A 14,239-nucleotide genomic window follows, 5' to 3' on the forward strand; every position below is an offset into this window, starting at 1 on the left:
GACCGGTCCAATTCCCTAAAATTGGGAGGGACAGACACTCACGAACTATTTGCAGGAAAGCAAACCTCTGGTAGAAAATGCAGATACCCTCAGAAAGAAGCTCTTCACCTGGTGGCACCCTTAAGAAAACTTTTTTTTAACTTGGAACTTGCATTAAGGCACAATGAAATGTTCTTGCGGAGTTAAGCACTTACCTCGGGGTTGCCCTGTGCAAGTTACTGTGGCAGGCTGCATTTGTTTCTCACTTAGTAAAAAAAAAAAGTTGATAAATATTCCTGGGCTACTGAACAAGAAACTGACAGAACCAGAAACAGAACTTTAAATATGAAGTATATGCAAGTGTCAGACTTGCTTAAAGGTTAGTACTAACTGAGCTATTAATGGGCTAGTACTGTACAGTTATCTTGTGAAATTCACTGTCTGGAGAACATAAGATAAAGTTTATTGCAGTTTTCTGGAATTACAACCAAACAGACAACTTATGTACAAAGCTATGATGAACACCAGTGAATATCTCGTAACTCACTGCCGGGTGATGAAATCAGGATAGAAGTTAGTCTAGCCAGTAGCACAATTTCAGCTGCAGTTATTTGCTTCATATTCTGTCCACTGGAAAGATTCCCACAAGGGAGCAATTAGATGACTAACAGTATACAGTAACCATGCACGTAAATTACACTCTGAAGTTTAATGCCATTTGGTCAGCAATCTTGATACATGGAGAGTTATAAAAGCTCTTAGACACACTGTAGATTCAAATGCTTTAAAAACACAGAGAACTTACAAGGAAGTCACCAACAGCAAGATGAATATATAAGATCAGTCCAAAGCTATAAAACATCACTGTTCTCCCTGTCTGTGTGCACCAGCTGGAAGAAACTGGATTGCAATAATGGATGCATACCCATAAAGTGCCCGTGAGATTTAGGGGATAGATACATTTTAACTGGGGCAAGTGGCAGCCCTAAAACTGGCAATTATTTCAACATCGGATTGTCAGCAATAAATACATATAGTATATTCCCATTCGAAATGCTCACCTTTATTGTTACCCAAGGTAATAGGCAGCAGGGTAACTGTTCATTTACCAGCAAAAAGCTATCCCCTGAAGAAAATCTACGCTAGCATAATTTTAAAGATGTTAGTGTGACTCGCATTTATTATTTATATTCCTTAAGCGTGATTGGCATCAGTTTCAGGGTAAATTCCAGTAAATACAGTAAATGCTAATTGTTATCTATTACACTGAGCAGCATGAAATTAATTCTATGCTGCTACCAAATTTCATTTGTGCTATAGCAATCAGTAAAGAACAGTTGGTTTGCCATGCAGAACCGACCTAAAATAGGGCCGCGTTTAAAAATTCATAACCTTTTACCAAAAAATAGCTACTTAAGAATTTTATATAACTGTTCAGAAAAATATAAAAATCAACCCTTATCTCAGCATACAATAGAATTTACCCTCACGAAATTCAAGCTTAGCTGGGTCACTTCCACGAGCTGACTACTCCCTTTCAGGTACAGAAGCAGCCCTTGCTGTCAACTCTTGAAAAATGAACTGTAGCTAAACTACACATAAAAATAAGCCTTTTCACAGGGTACAGGCTTTATCCTGCTTATTCGCTTGTAGGTTGACCGAAGTCTCTCACACGTGAGGGTTTGGAAGATCAAGTCTTAAGAGTTGATGGAAACTCATGTATTTGAAGAAATGAGCCTGAAGGTTTCAGAAAGAAAGCCTGATTTTCCCTTTTTAAGATATATACAGTCATATGTACATATTCACAAATCTGTCCTATGAAAAGAGGGAGCTTATTACAGAAACCATAATTTGTCTCAGTTCGTCCAATTTAGAAAGCAAAACGAGAGCCAATAAACGTAAATATATCTACATACTGAGTACAACATAGCAACTACGGAATAGACAATGCTAGACGTGAGCTCTCATCCCCATAACTCTTCTGTTCTTCCAAACTTGTAGATCAGTGTACTAAAGAGGAAAAAAAAACAAAAATCAGGCTATACATATGGTGGAAAAGGTCATTTTAATAGTAAGCATACATTCTTACGCTGTTTACACTGCAATATCAACATCTCTCCAGTAACCTTAACTTTCCTTCAAGTTCCTATCTATTTTTTGTATTTCTTTTTCACTCACTGTGCATTACTAAAACCATGAGATCCAGCTGAAGCAACTGCTCAACTAAAAATAGCCAGTCTTGCAGTACAATTCCTTTTAACAGACTGGATGCAATTGCATATTGTTCTGAATCAAAAGACGTCTAAACAAAAACAAACATCATTTCCTTATTGTTCCTTATACTTTTTTGGTAGGTAGAAGGGCACAGCCATACTAACTCATAATGGGGGAGATGAAAAATACTACCAAAGAGAACAACAGTAAGAAGCAAAAAATAGACACCTAGGCAATTAACTACTGAAGAGGACTATTAATACAGCATGCTAAACTAAGTAAAAAACTAGCAGAATAAAAATCAGGGCTGAAGCAATGTCCTGAAGGAGACACACAGTTCAAGGAATAAAGGTATTATGAGACAGTATTAATGGAAGAGAGTGTTTCAATCAAATCAAAAGTTTTGGGCACGGATATTGAGAAGAGCATCACGGATTGACCCAGATCTGGTCCAAGGAAGGGAATCTACAGCAACGGATGAAAACCTCAAGTGTTACTGCTTAAAGTAAGTAGTGGGATTAAAAAAAATTTTTTTTTTTTTTTTTTTTTTTAAATGTAGTTTCTCTCACAATTTATACTTAGGAAACAAATTTTAAAAGATGAAAGAGAAGAAATAAAGATATATAATATAGGGAGTACAATAGAAACTAGGGAAAGACACTTTCCGAAACAAAAAGCAGCCTCAGAAGTAAGTTATCAAACTATGGAAATTAGACTGACAATTTCAAGTGGATTGAAACTATTCTCAAAAATCTATCCCCACTTCAGTCATGTGCAAGACTGCAGAAGAGATTTAGAAACTGCTCTTTTCTGCAAGAACAGAAATGATTTTCCCAACAAGGCAGCACAGCAGAGCCAGCTGATCTCGATCACTGCAAACCATTTGATATGGTACTAGAAGGAAAATTGTTAGCATGGTAATCTGAGTGAGTGAGAACTTCCAAAAGAGGAAGTTCTGGGAACTTTTTCAGTGACTGAACTTCGGACTTACACTATTTAATGCTTTTATTGTCTTGAATTAATCAAATTCATATATTACAGAATGCTTTATACATATAAAAAGAGCTGGTACAGATGCACATAGTTTCAAAGTGCCATACAAGTCACTTAATGACAATAAGAGTAATAAAATGAAGAGATTTAATACTACAGATCACACCATCATGGTCATAGAAGAAAATTTTATCACTCATTATAACTTAAAGTTCATCCAGTAGAAACAAGTTTATCAGTTATCAGACCATCAAATCATTGTTATGAAATAGTCGAGAAAAAGGCAATAGGATGTCTCACCTGTTGCTGTTAGGATATATGCCAAGGTATTTGTAATAGAGATTAAAGTATTATTGCTGTTACCCAAAGACACAGACAATATCTCACCCAGAATACTATCTGTACCCTTGGTCATCCACATTCTAGAGCTGTAAATTCACTAAGATCATAAAGAGCTGCACTAATGAGCACAAGGGGAACGAAGACCCTCTGAATAGTACTCTCTTCATCTCTGAGGAGGAGTAAATAGAGCATTGTTTCTAATCACCAGAGGAAATGGTAGAGAAAGGTAGCAGAGTTTAAAAAGAAAGGTTTTAAGAAATAGTTTGGTCAGTTTATAGAATGACTAATACCACCTCAGTTCTCTGTACAGTGTCAGTTTACTCAGTGACCCAAGACGTCTCTTACATGCCATCCTCCTCCAGTAAAGGTCACGCTGGGTAACGAACGGAAATACCGGAGCCCTGCACTGTGAGCAGCAAGCTCCACATTGTGGATGGTCAAGTCTGGTGTCAGCCTCAGTTACAATTAATTTTCCTGGGGTAACCATGCATATGGAAGCAGGCGAGAGCAATGCCCCTTTGGAAGGAGGGAAACTCACCCAGATAACTTACCTGAAAAATATCAATGCGTTTTGGAAAAACACTGCTAATCCAGGGTAAACATTAGTGTCTGCAAAGTAAGTAACAAAGGAAATATGAACAACTTCTGTACTGAAAAAAGTACCTAAAACGCTATTCACAGTGTTATTCTCTGGCTACAAAACTAGATGGCATTGTTCTAGCAAGAACAGACCACACTTTTCATTCCTCTGGATTTTCTGCCTTTCAGCTGACAGCAAAAGTACTTTCTACGTAAGTAAAATAAACTTCAACACCAGAAGACAACCTGTAATTTTTAAAAATGATTTTAGATTTCAGTGAAGGGCTTGGGGGTTTTTTGTTGGTTTTTCAGTTTCTTTTTTTTTCCCCTAAATACAACTTGGTGGTAATTCCTGGATTACAATCACAATTAGTTACCAGTGTGTATATTTTATATACACAAACATTCTATACCTGGATTGTTTAAAATGGTTCACAGTGGTAGTTCCTCACTTCAACTCCCTCAAGCACCACTCATATCCATATAGTAAGGGACTATGAATGGTCCAAAAGATTTTCACATTCACATTATACAGCAAAAAAAAAAAAGACAAGTCAAAAAGAGCTCTTAAACAAACTACTATATCACAAGATAGCTACCAAACTGAAGCGTCAGATTTGATGATCATCCCAGAACAGCAGCCAAGCCCATCTCTTTGCTAAAAAGCCAACCAAGAAGGAAACTTACTCTGTGTAACATATGCTCCAAAAAGAATCCACATTGAAGCAATAAGCGAACCAAACATCAGCATGAAGCCAATGAAGAGCCAGACACGAGCACCTGCAGGAAATATTAAGACCTCTGAGAACCACGCAGAGTACCATCCGTAGCAACAGCTGATCCCAGCTACTACTATATTACGGCACAGTCTTGGTGAAGGTCCAAACAGAAAGGGTTAAGCCCAGTATCAACGACAACAGAATCCAGAATCTGCCCTCTTTAGCACAGCAACGAGTAGATGGATTTTAGCAAGGATATTTTAATAAACAGACACAATAACCAGAAATTTCTCCTCATCTGTAGCGCACGCCTGTAACAACACGTAAATGACCCAAGAGGTCCCTTTGTCTGACATGCCATCCTCCTCAAGCAAAGGTCAGGGCAGGATATGAATTGAAATACGGGGGTCCTGAACTGAGACGTTACCTGCTCAAAACAGAGGGGGATGCCATTGAAAATAACCAACCTGCTTGCTCACAGGAAAGGAAAAATATTTATATGCAAAGATTCACTCGAGCAGACTGAAGAATGAAATGCAAGAAAGCATCAAACACTTAAAATCAGTAAATTCTACCAGATTGCATTCTGCAAATCACACAAACACAGATGCTGGGTGCCACACCGTAAGGGAATTATGGATGAATGTAGAGAGAGTACAGCAGGTCCAGAGAAACCACACAGTGGGTGACACACAGAGAAAACAATGTTTGCAAGGCATTCTAAAATGGGACATGCAGAGGAGTTTAGGTGCTCAAGCTATACAGAAGTCAAATTTTCCCAAGCTCACCTCCTTAACAAAGACAGTACTTACCTTCAAGTGTTAATTTTATACTGAAATTAATTTCACAGAAGTTTTCTCCTCTCCTTATCTTCTGATTATTTAACCGCCACTCAAAAACAAAAAAGCCCTCAATAATCATTCTTTCAATTCAGCGTGACTTTGGAGTTAATTTACCTGTTCTTCCTAAGCATCCGTCACTGTAGCTGTCTCCTCTCACCTGAGCATTTGATACAGCATTTATCCTAGGAACAAAAAGAGTGTATATATTTCAGAATTTTAATAGATTAAATTACTAGAAAATCAATTAAAAATCAGAAGTAAAAAGCTAGTGGTTTTTTTTGGGGGGGGTTGTTTTTTTAAGATGCAACAAATTCCTGGAAAATTAGTGGCATTCTGTACACACATTACTACACCTCCCTTAATGGAAGGATTCCAACTGGATTTCAACAAAATCACGTTCTTGCAGAACCTTTACCCTAAATCTCTGCAATAATAATAGCCAATAACACAGCGGTCTCTTGCTTGTGATACAAGTTGCTTTTAAATTGCTCTTCTTGGCAATGAATACCACAAATATTCAAGTAAGACATACCCCATAAGGACAATATATTTTCTTAAAACAAGTTACACTGCTGTGGAGAAAAAAAAAAAAAAAAAAAAAAAAAGCCTCCCAAATATCAAGTGTTAAGAAGGCCCTGAACATCCAAAACCATCTTATATTCTCTCCACTATTGTATGATTCTATAAAAAATATTATTTCTCCCTCAGGCTTGCCACACTTACATCTTCATAACAATAATACCACTACCTTCTCCCATTTGAAGAAGTTTTGGGCCAGAGAGACAGCTGTAGCAATTGATTCAAAACAGGGAAAAATGCAAATGTTTTACATTCAGGTATGCAATTGGGCAGCAATACCTGACCTTTGACGTAGGAACTCAAACACTTACTCAGGAAAGCCACTTGCATAAAGGAAGGTCGGCTTTCTTACATTCAGCCAGAGCACATACGAAAAGTAATTTACCATAAACAGGCGGAGGGAACAGAAGGAACAATGAACTAACAGAGACAAAGGCCACAGATAAAAGAAAAAAGGCTGTAACACTGCTGTGCAAGAAGGTACAAGATTACTCATAAGTAATTTATAACCGAGAGATTCCCAGTGTTACCATATGCACATGGGCTAGTAAAAACTGTGTTTAACAGCTCATATTTATTTTATAAATAAAGAACTCCCTTTACATACACTTACATGAAAAAAGCTAGTGTTGAGAACACTCCACAGGTATGGAACGCGTGGTTCATTTGTTCTGGCTTAGGGTAAACTACTGCAGCATCTATCATTATCCACCAACCTGTGAAAAACTTAAAATAAAATAACCAGTATTATGAGGCCAGAATGGTGCAGACACTGACAGACAAAGCACGTCAAATGTACAGGCATACTATTGGCTTAGTTTTCCTTTACCACATATAAACAGCTCTAGGAAGTTACTAGCTTCACATCAGACTCTAAATCTGTTATGCAAATTCTGCATATACGTTTAACACAGATATTCTCACAGAAGCATTTGAAAATCTGTCATGTTTTCTATTCAAATTACATCTCAGTGTATGGCTAAATTCCCTGTACTTCCATAAGAACAAGAATTGAGATTCTAAACATACCTTATACATGCTTTAGATCTTGTAAGTGTTCAAACGTACCTAGTTATGCCAAAAACGCACTAGGAACTTCAATTTTTTTTGAAGGAGAGATAGCCAAACTGGTCTATCGTTATCAGACAAATGCAAATTTATGTGATCCATAAAACAGGTGGCTAATAATTACACTTAACCAAAAACCATCGAATAAATATATTGCATTAAGGTACGGTTAAAAGTGAAACTTCACAAAATTTGAAACAAACAAACAACATGCAACCGCGTGCCATATTACCGAATTTGTTAACCCATTTATGATTCACCTCCTCTAAAGGAGGGGAAAGTACCCACACGCTCATAACTTACCAATACACCTGCAACTATTGAAGCAACGGCGTTTCTTCTTTCACTCCAGTCGATACACTCGCATTCTGGCCACCGGAAATTATCTAAGAATCCTGCCATGTCCTCGCAGATTAGATTGCCTTGCTTAGTTTGTACTTCTACATGAATTCTTCCATCAACAGCCGTATCCTAAGTACCTGAAACACAGCCAACAATGTAGTTAATACAAACTAGCAGAATCTTGAGATGTTTGACAAGCTGTCAGAAGCATCTTCAAAATACGTTTGTTGTTTTTTTTTGTACCGAATTAAATATTTGATATATTCTGTGGGTGCTCTATTGAGCTGCATTTAATGAAGCAACCCACCTCACGAACAGAATTACAAAATAAACTCTGCACACAAGCCAAACACCTAAGCATTACACACAAAGTATCATGTCTGAAACAGAGGAGAAATTGAATAGAATATACTGTTTATTTAAACGTATAGAAACACAAAAATGAAAACAAGTAACAAAGCAGGTGCAAAAAAAAATATTTCAATCAAAGTTTCACCCTTAAACTGTAACCATCTCTGGCATTGGAAGTTAAAAAAGAGTATGATGCACACAACAGGACTTCATATGCAGAACAGAACTTGGTCTTTGGGTCTGCCTAAGGAATGCTGGATAAGAAAAACATTTTCCCAGTCTCCAGACAAGAAAGATTATACAGTGCCTTTCTATCACAGGGAAAAGAAATCAACTCAGTGAATCCACTAAGGGCAAAGAACATCCTGCTTTGCAGATGTGGATCACTCACACAGAATTATAAATATGGGAAGATTTATATACAGAAAGCAAAGTTAAGCAGTGTTATAAGGCAACAACTGAAATGACAAAGTCCTCAATGTGGTGAGACAGCAGCTCTAACAGATTCTGTGCTACACAACTGCTATTCTCACACTGAGACGATTAACAGATGTAGTTTGAGTGTCAGAAGTTGGAATATTTACTGTTTTCTGTTTAGCTGTGACTCATAGCCCCACTTAAGTTTGCCTATATTACAAGCAAAGGCCACCTCCTATGAACAAGATGTAAAACTTGTCTGTCCCCCTGAATCTACTTCTAGAAATCCATCCACGATTATGATGTTACCGTGAAGCATTATAATCAACCAGTCCCAAAATTACCTAACATCTGTCAAATATCTGGGCCCAACCATACAGGTATTTTCCTAGATCACACTTTCACCTAGCAATCTTCAAATTCCTGTTCTTCCTGCAGCTGTCACACAAAATTGCCGTGCTGTCCTAAAACAGATTTACAACTATTCTTGCAGTCCTAACTTCTTCTCTCCTCTCCGAAGGGTCCCCTACGTGCTTTCTCTGTTCCTTGCTGGTCCCGGGAAGCGTTATCTCACTGTGCAGTAATCCCCAGCTCATCCTGCAGTAATCCTCTCTTCCTCCCATACTCGGTCACCCACAGGGGGGTACAGCTCACGGCTCCCATCACTGCAGGCTGCACGGATCTCACCCTGCGGTCTGGCTGCCCACAAACAGGAGTAAACACCTAGACAAATGCACCACACTGCGTTTTCCTCCACTGAACAGTTACAAAGACTAACAAAGTTATTATCTTGCCTGTGGTTACACTTTCTGTCACTTTCAGAGTGACCGAAGCTGTATTTTCCCCTGGAGTTTTTCCTGTAACAGACGGTTTAAACAGCATTAAGGTATCTAACCATGCTGTGGTGTCTCCCTCCTTGGACATCCTCAAAAGCCACCAGGACCTGGTCATGGGCAGCCTGTCCTGGGTGGCCCTGAGCCTCCAGAGCTCTCTGCCAGCCTCAGCCACGCTGCCATCCTGTGATACTCAACAAAGAGCCCGTATCGTTCTCAAGAGCTGCAGGAAAAAATCTTGTTACCCCTACCAAAATGCTCCAGATCAAAAGGCTGACATGAAACAAAACCAATCGTTCCCTTCTGTGACTTAAAGGGGTTTTATCGAGTTTGTCAGCTAAAATAATGAAACCATCCTGCAGCACACACACACAAAAGCCACAACAGTTAGCATTTATCCTAAGACCCTACAAAGTCAGTAACGATAAACTTTACAGATAACACCACTGCTCAAACCTGCCTTTATTATTAAGAGTTTTTAACCACTGGGTGACAAAACAGAGATGTTTTGCTCACTTCAGAAGTCTGAGACAACACCTTTCTCAATACCTAATTGTCTTGGATATCAAATGGACTTTTCACAACTGCATTAGTGACAAATGAGTGAAGTTAGGGAGACTACTACAAAGTTGTGTTTTTTTCTTTGCTTTTTTTTAATAATTCCTAAGGGCAGCCTTCTGCCAAAGCAATTTATTTTATCAACAGTGTATTTTTGGTGCTTGATACCGGCTCACAAACCTGCACTTTGCTTTAATCTTCTCTCCGTGCTCAGAAGAGAAGCACCCAAGATAACGTGACTAGATGAGATAAACACTATCTGCTGGCAGCCTTTCTGCAGCAAAGATGTGTAACCGACTACACAATTTTCCTGTTTCACTGGAATGGCAAGCATGGAGATACACGGCATGGAGAACCTGCAGCAGGATACAAAGTCTAGAATGATTTCTACACGTGTCTAGTGCTAGAAACTAGCTATGATTTCACAGAGAAAGCTTACCGCAAGAGTACAACCGGCAGTAACAGGGAGCAGAGGGGGCAACGCCGCTGACTTTTTTTATAGTACAATCTAAACATTAACTGATGCTATCCAGAATCCTGCAACGGAGTCTTTCATAGAAGTAATTCAAGAGAGCCCAACTTAACAGTAAAAATATTTAAGCATTTCTCTCAGATAGCTCCCTATGATTCTATTCTCTATTCAGACTTCACAAATACACAACTGGCAAGTGGTGATAACATCACTTTGTCCTGAGTTACTGAACGCCAGCCTCGTGCAGCGGCCAAGCGGCAATTCCTCTCTGCGAGAGGACATGGCCATCTCTGACCGAACGTGCACCCGATGGAGGGAATGATGAGTAAGGGCTGCAGGGTTCTCGGAACAACAGACGTCAGGAAGCAGACCGCAGGGCGCTGGAGCAATTCGTCCAGCCCAAGATCCAACCAACAACTTCCCCATGCAAGAGGTGCCTTCGTTTAGCGGGGAAGCATAGCGCACATCAGACGTGCTGGAAGGGACTGAGAGTATGGAGCCAGCCCAAGGGCGACAGGTTGGTCACCCGCTCAGAGGTTGCTGAACAAACAGCTAGCTGCTACACAGCACGGTCTGCGGTGTATGCTTCTCCACACCAGCAGCAGGGAAGGAAGGAAACAATACGCTATACCTCAGCTGCAAAAGGCCTGCGGCACTGCGAAGCTGAGTCTCCACCAAAATCACAGCAGCAAGGCTGAAGATTACCCTCAGACAGGTTAACATGACACAGACATAGGGTTTAATCCAAGTATATCCTTCCATATGGACAGGACCCTGATGAATTTTCAGAAAGATGTTTTCAAGTTGTCAAAGACAGGCACTGGACTTATTTACCTGAATAAACGCGCAAAACTCACTCTCCAGGTTTAAACTTTTACCTCCACGTACTTCACAGCAAGAAAACAAGCAAACCCCTTGCATTAGCTGTCCTTTGATGCCCTTCCTACGATCTGCCTCCTCCCCTTTTTCATCCTGTGGGCAGACAGGCTCTCAAGAAGCATTTCTCATGTCCAATAAAGAGAAACGCAAGGAGAACACTGGCAAGAACAAACTGGTGACTGAAATATAACAAAGATGGTTATACTCCGTAGAAATAACACCTGGCAGGCTGCAGTACTAGGGTTAGAAGTAGTAGTGTGTCACTTAGGTGAACGAAGCAGAATGACAACATGCCACACGAGAAGTTGAGCTCTAAAGTTGAATCAGCCTCCCTCTGAAATGCACTGAGCCGGCTTAGGCAAAATGTTAAAGCAGAGGCAAGGGAACGCAGAAAGAGAGCCCTGAGGAAGTTGCCTCACGGCACGGAAGGGCCAGGAGCCCCCCGGGTGCCACAGAGCGGGGCCTCCCGCTCCCTGAGGGGGAAGCACGACCCGGGGCAGGGGCAGGGACGCGGCTGAGCACCCTGAGGCCGCACCCCCTGACTCCCGCAGGCACCGGGCCGAACCGGGCGTTACGCCGCGCTCCCGCCGAGCCCCCACCCGCTCCCGCCCGCCCCTCCGGGCAGCCCCGCGCAGTTTCGCTTTCAGTTTCCCTCACGGCGCCCCGGTACCAGACCCCGGCGCCGCAGAGGGCCGGCGGGGCACGTTGCGAGCCCCCGGCCCCCCTCAGGGAGGCTCCGGTCGCCCCCGTCCCCTCACAGGCACCCCCCACCTCGGCGGAGCAACGGCCGCACGTACCCGCCGCGCCGGGCTCTTCCGCCCGCTGCCGGAGGCGGGGCGGGAGCGCGAGGGGAAGCCGCTGAGCGACGCGGCCGCCAGCCAATGGGAAGGCGGCGCCGCGCGTCGCCGAAGGCGGGCTGAGGAAGGGGAGGCGGCCATTGGGCGGCGCGGCGGCCCACGCGGGAGAACGAAGGGGGCGGGGCCGAGTGACGGGCGTCGGGGCGGCCCCTCCCCCTCACCTCAGCCCTGTCCCTCAGGGGGCAGAGCGGGCTCCCGCTCGGCGGGCTCAGCAGTTGGGCCGCCCGCTGTATTTAAGCGCGTTCCCGTCTGAAATCAGCAGCTTGTTTGTTTTTCCTTCTGAGGCCAGCGCTCAGATATCAAATTCAAATTAACAATCCGGTGTCAGGCAGAAAAATGACTTTTGAAGGCCACCGTCCTGAGCTTTTCTAATCTGCATGCGGTACTTGGCATGACTTCTCTACAGCTACCACCTATACACCGCTCTTAAGATTTTCGTCACCTCAGCGTAACTGGAAAAAAATAACCCCCTTGCAAAAATAACCCTCTTCCCTCATCTGGGACAAATAAAAATTAAAATTAGAGGAGTTTTTTAATCATCGTTACACTAAACATTGAAGAAGATTCTGTGCCTGGCAATTTTTCACGACAACTGCATGAGGCGGATTTAAAGTGCTGAGAGTCAGGTCACATCCACTCCATTTAAAACCGAGTAGCTTTAAAAGGAGCATAAAAATCACTCAGCATGCTGACTCACCCATTATGGCAACTTAAATATTTAAAATGCTGATACGTATCTCCATTGCGAGCCAAATTGGAATCCATCAGAGCTGGATTTATTGGAATTGGGTTTCCATTTACACTTGTGCAATGAATTTGATTTGCAATTAACTCTTTTTAATCTGTCACTAGATTAGTTTAAACAGCAATTCAGTTCTAATCCTGTAGAACACAACGAGAATCAAAATCTGAACTTTTTAAGATTACTATGCCAAAGGACTTCCATAGAAGTATGTTTAGTCTACAGTTTTCACTAACGGCAAGAATAGATTGCACTTTGAAATAAAAGATCTTTCATACAGGTTGCTAAATGTGAGTAAGGAGCTTGTGGGGTCAAGGCCTTCTGGTATAACCCGGTCTGACAGCATGATCTCAATGAATCCATACCTAAAAGAGAAGGATATCAGTTTAAACACTTCGTCGAGTCCCCAGAAACAGAGGACTGCAATAGAACCTGATTTTTCTTTCTGAACTTTTAGATCAGGGCTACTTATATGTCATTATCAAGACTACACACACTTTCTTCTCACTTCACCAACATCCAGGACTTACCTCCTGTATCTGCAAGATACCCATCATTTCCTACCATTTTTGCAGACTTGGAGAACAGCTGTGGAGAGCTACTGAGGAGTACATTTATTACAGGCTGGCCCAACTGATCCACGCACTGCTAATGTACCACTGCCTGCTAATTGAGTCTCAGCAGAAAGGAGCAAACAGCCATGACCTAATCCCTTTAATGCCAGGGTACAGTGTAGCACACAAGCATCTCAGCAGCATGACCAACAGGCAATAGATGTCTGCGCTTCTTTTTGGTTTTGCCACCTTAATTCCTATGAAAAGGTATGTTAAAGGAAGCCAACATTAATCTTACTTTCTAAAACACTTCAATATTTCGTCATTATTATCGCAAAGGCTTGAAAGATCTATAGTGTTTACCAATAAATTAAATGCAAGTGTATTTATTAATTATACTTCAACTGATCCATTCTACCAACAGATACAAATGATGTTCTGTCTGCACATGAAGACCTCACCTAGATAAGCCAGAGCACAAAGACCAGGAGGAGCACATGCAGCGCCATCCGCCCAAACGCAAACGCGTGAATCCAGACTCCGTTGGTGCTGAGACACCTGCCATAGGGTGGTGGTTGTGATCTTATCTAGCTTTAACTTCGGAGCCTCTGAGCTGGAAATTTCCCCTCCGTGGCATGCCAGCGCCCATGGGACGCCTTCCCACCTGACCAGCAGGCACAGCAGGTGGAGACAGCGACAGTCTGAGTCACAGGGGCATGAGTGAGGAAAGGGGCCCAGACAGATACCTGTACATCCAGTGACACCTTTTCAAAGGCAAAGTCCTCCAGGAAAATCAGACTGGGTGGGGAGCAGAGGGGTTACTAAACATAAATAACTATCAGGCACTGCGAAGACTTTGCCACCCTCCAAGCCACTGCCCCAAAACTTTAATAGGACAGCAACATTTCACAATGAATTA

At 41.8% G+C, this 14,239-nt stretch overlaps 1 protein-coding gene across 2 annotated transcripts; it reads right to left on the bottom strand.

The window, feature by feature from the left end:
- Positions 1–417: 417 nt before the first annotated feature.
- Positions 418–12,069, bottom strand: TMEM50B (transmembrane protein 50B). Of its 2 annotated transcripts, none has more exons than XM_035315667.1 (7): positions 11,965–12,069; positions 7,619–7,794; positions 6,861–6,973; positions 5,783–5,850; positions 4,795–4,887; positions 4,080–4,137; positions 418–1,989 (listed from the first exon to the last, which is right to left on the bottom strand). In XM_035315667.1, exons 2-7 carry the CDS (start codon positions 7,715–7,717, stop codon positions 1,944–1,946), a joined length of 477 nt encoding a protein of 158 aa, XP_035171558.1. In that variant the 5' UTR covers positions 7,718–7,794; positions 11,965–12,069; the 3' UTR covers positions 418–1,943. The 2 variants fall into 2 exon arrangements, with proteins under 2 accessions (XP_035171558.1, XP_035171559.1); XM_035315668.1 differs by lacking the exon at positions 11,965–12,069 and adding an exon at positions 11,462–11,483.
- Between the last annotated feature and the right edge of the window lie 2,170 nt (positions 12,070–14,239).

The sequence above is a fragment of the Oxyura jamaicensis genome, chromosome 1 (genome assembly GCF_011077185.1).
Source record: "Oxyura jamaicensis isolate SHBP4307 breed ruddy duck chromosome 1, BPBGC_Ojam_1.0, whole genome shotgun sequence".
NCBI lineage: Eukaryota > Metazoa > Chordata > Aves > Anseriformes > Anatidae > Oxyura > Oxyura jamaicensis.